The following is a 2,985-nucleotide window of genomic DNA, read 5'->3' on the forward strand; positions in this document are numbered from 1 at the left end:
AGTGTGTCTCTGATTCTCTCTCTCTCAATCAATCAATTTAACCAACTCCTCCTCTCTATTTCAAACTGCCCATCAACTATTTGACACAAGTCTCCAACGACACCAACAACAACATTTTAAACTAATCCCACCACCTCCTCCTCCTCCTTCAATGAAATGGACGCTCATATAGAGCCAGGCCAAGCAGAGAAGACCAACATCATGAGGTGGAAGCAAAGATCAATCTGGGTCGTGATGGATTCCTTTTCAGCAATCTTATGAGTATTGCAGTACACAGAAGACTAGTTCATTCGAAACAAGGGATACCCACTTGTGATTTTGATGTTTTTCTTGCCATGGCTCACCCACATTACCGATCACAATTCGGAGACACAACTTTTACCAAAGTGTTTGTAGGAGGTTTAGCATGGGAGACACCGACCGAGGAAATGCGAAGGTATTTCGAGCAGTTTGGAGAGATTCTTGAAGCTGTGATTATTGCTGATAAGAACACAGGAAAATCTAAAGGATATGGATTTGTAAGTGTTTGATCACCTACAACAAATGTTTTGGAATATTGGTTTGTCTGTCCCTTTTCTCTGAGTTTGGGTTCTGATTAATATAGGTGACTTTTCGTGATGCTGAATCGGCGAGGAGGTCTTGTGCTAATCCGAACCCTGTGATCGATGGAAGAAGAGCAAATTGTAACATTGCTTCATTGGGAAGGCCTAGACCTTCACCCCCTAGAGGTACATTTTACTTATTTTCACCACCTAAAAATACACAAGGCGGATCAAAGCAAGTCGTCAACAATGTGAATGCCGCAAATGTATTCAGCACAATCGAAATAATGAACAAATTTGGTGAGATTTCGTTTTTTGGTACATAAAACTGATGATAATGTGGATGCGGGTTTTGATGTTTCGTATAGGAAGAAATCAAGGTACAAGCCCTTATCAGGGAAATGCACCACAGGCTGCACCATCCTACGGCGGAGTGCCGCCACCACCGCCACCGCCACCGCTGCCACAAGCAGCGGCAGCGGCTCCGATTATATATCCATCTTACAGGTAAGCAGACTGTTACATTTTGTTTCTGGAGGGCTAGAAGAGAAATGGTCCATGCAATGAATAAAAAAAGTGGAGTAGATAGACGTGGTGTCGTTTTTTATGTTCCATTGAATATTTCCTGTGTACAGTTGGTCTCAACCTGTAAAATTAGCAAATATTTGTTTTTTGTCCCTGAAAATAGAAAATACCTTATCATATAAATTATAAAATTTGACCTGAGCAATTGAAGTGGGTTGCCATGTTCTCCTAAATGTGCATAAACATTGGACCTACCGAGTTTTTATGCATTTCTTGTAAAGGTTTTAGAAACAAAAACACTACTACTCCATTTGATCATATATAGTTACACTTATACCATACCATTGTATATATATTTTTTGGGCTGAAAATTTGCTCCTTTTTTTTGTTTTGGTTTGGTAAAATGTGCTGACTCTTAGATGGAAAAAAGAGGGTAAGATAGAAGGGGTTATGCAATGTCATAGTCATGGTGGTCCTTTTTACAGTTACTTATTGTGCACATTTCAGACTCATTTGTACCACCATATAGCACTTATCTATGTTTTTGCTATTATGCATCTGTTCTATTACTTATTAATGCAACCTATAAAGAGTGAATTCTTTTGAAATGAAAGAAAAAGAAATGAGTGTTGATGATGACATATAGGTATTGTGGTGGAAAAGAAGAGAATATAGGATTTAATAGGTTGAAGATCCAGCGTAATATGTCATGGGAGCCCTAGCTGACTGGATCACCAGGATTATTAATCACTCACTTTTACCTACTAATCAGTAGTTGAGCTGAAATTTAAATCCTCAATCTTAGATGATGAAGGCACACTACTACCCCCCATTACTATCATTGAAGTGCTTCCTATCGGCATGAAAAATGGTTGCATGCATTAACATAGATTTATCATATATGTTCCCTGGTTTTCCATCTAGTGAAACTGCTGTTTAAGTTCTTTATATATTTCAGAAGTATTCAATATCAGTTATCTGCCAAGTAACTGTGTTCTTTACTCATCAGTTTTCATTTATTACTGAATTGCAGCTACCCAACCTACAGTCCTGATTATGGATACCATCAAGTGAGTCTATCTCTCTCTCTCTCTACAAAATTATTGAATACATGGTTTCTCATGCATGCACATTCAATAATACCAGCATGGTGAACAATTGTCTCACATTATCATTATATGGTTTGCAGCAAGCTACTATGTACAACCAACAAGTAGTTCATCATCAGCAGCCCCAGTACTACCAGCAACAACTCTATGGAGCATCATCACCTTCAACAATGGGAGCTCCATACTACTATCATCAAGGCTATTCTTTTCAATCTCCAAGGGGCTCATTTTCTCCGGTACCTCCTCAGGCGCATCGTATGCCCGCTGCGGCTTCCTATGTCTACTATCCTACGCAGCAGATGGATGCCTCCTTCTCCTCCTATCCTCCTCCAATCCTACAACCACCCCCAACATTAAGGCGTCCTCCTTTGACATCTCCTTCCGGTAACTAGCTAGCTACCTTAATCTCTGTCGTTTTCATTTCTGTTTAAGCATAACATACCAAGTATATCATATGCCAGATAGAAAGAGCTGGTGTATGATGAAAACACTAGGAACTGAAGAAATATAAATTGAAAGATATTTATGTTTCCTAGGGATTTGTCTAACATGGACCTAGTGGGGCAACAAGGGCAAAGCCAACCCATGTGAGTGAGCTGTGTGATGACCCAAATAAGGGTCAATGGGAAGTCATGAGTGACAGAGATGCAGCAGCAGAGTGTAAACTAACAGTAGTGAGTGAGAGCATGTGGCTCATCAGTCTCAAAAATTTAGTTTTCATTTCTGAAGATCATGCAGTCAAGTGGTCGTATATATAATCAGAGAGAGAGAGAGAGAGAGAGAGAGAGAGAGAGAGAGAGAGAGAGAGA

General features: G+C 39.7%; 1 protein-coding gene across 1 annotated transcript in view; it reads left to right on the plus strand.

Annotated features, from left to right (window-relative positions):
- The window catches only part of LOC101313519, a 3,959-nt gene continuing 974 nt past the window's right edge, over positions 1-2,985 (plus strand). The window contains exons 1-5 of the mRNA XM_004300605.1: positions 1-518; positions 605-728; positions 911-1,049; positions 2,101-2,137; positions 2,257-2,560. Coding sequence (XP_004300653.1) covers positions 258-518; positions 605-728; positions 911-1,049; positions 2,101-2,137; positions 2,257-2,560 — 865 coding nt within the window. The 5' untranslated portion in view covers positions 1-257. The remainder of the gene's footprint in view (positions 519-604; positions 729-910; positions 1,050-2,100; positions 2,138-2,256; positions 2,561-2,985) is intronic.

Source organism: Fragaria vesca, linkage group LG5, assembly GCF_000184155.1.
Source record: "Fragaria vesca subsp. vesca linkage group LG5, FraVesHawaii_1.0, whole genome shotgun sequence".
In the NCBI taxonomy this organism is placed as follows: Eukaryota; Viridiplantae; Streptophyta; class Magnoliopsida; order Rosales; family Rosaceae; genus Fragaria; species Fragaria vesca.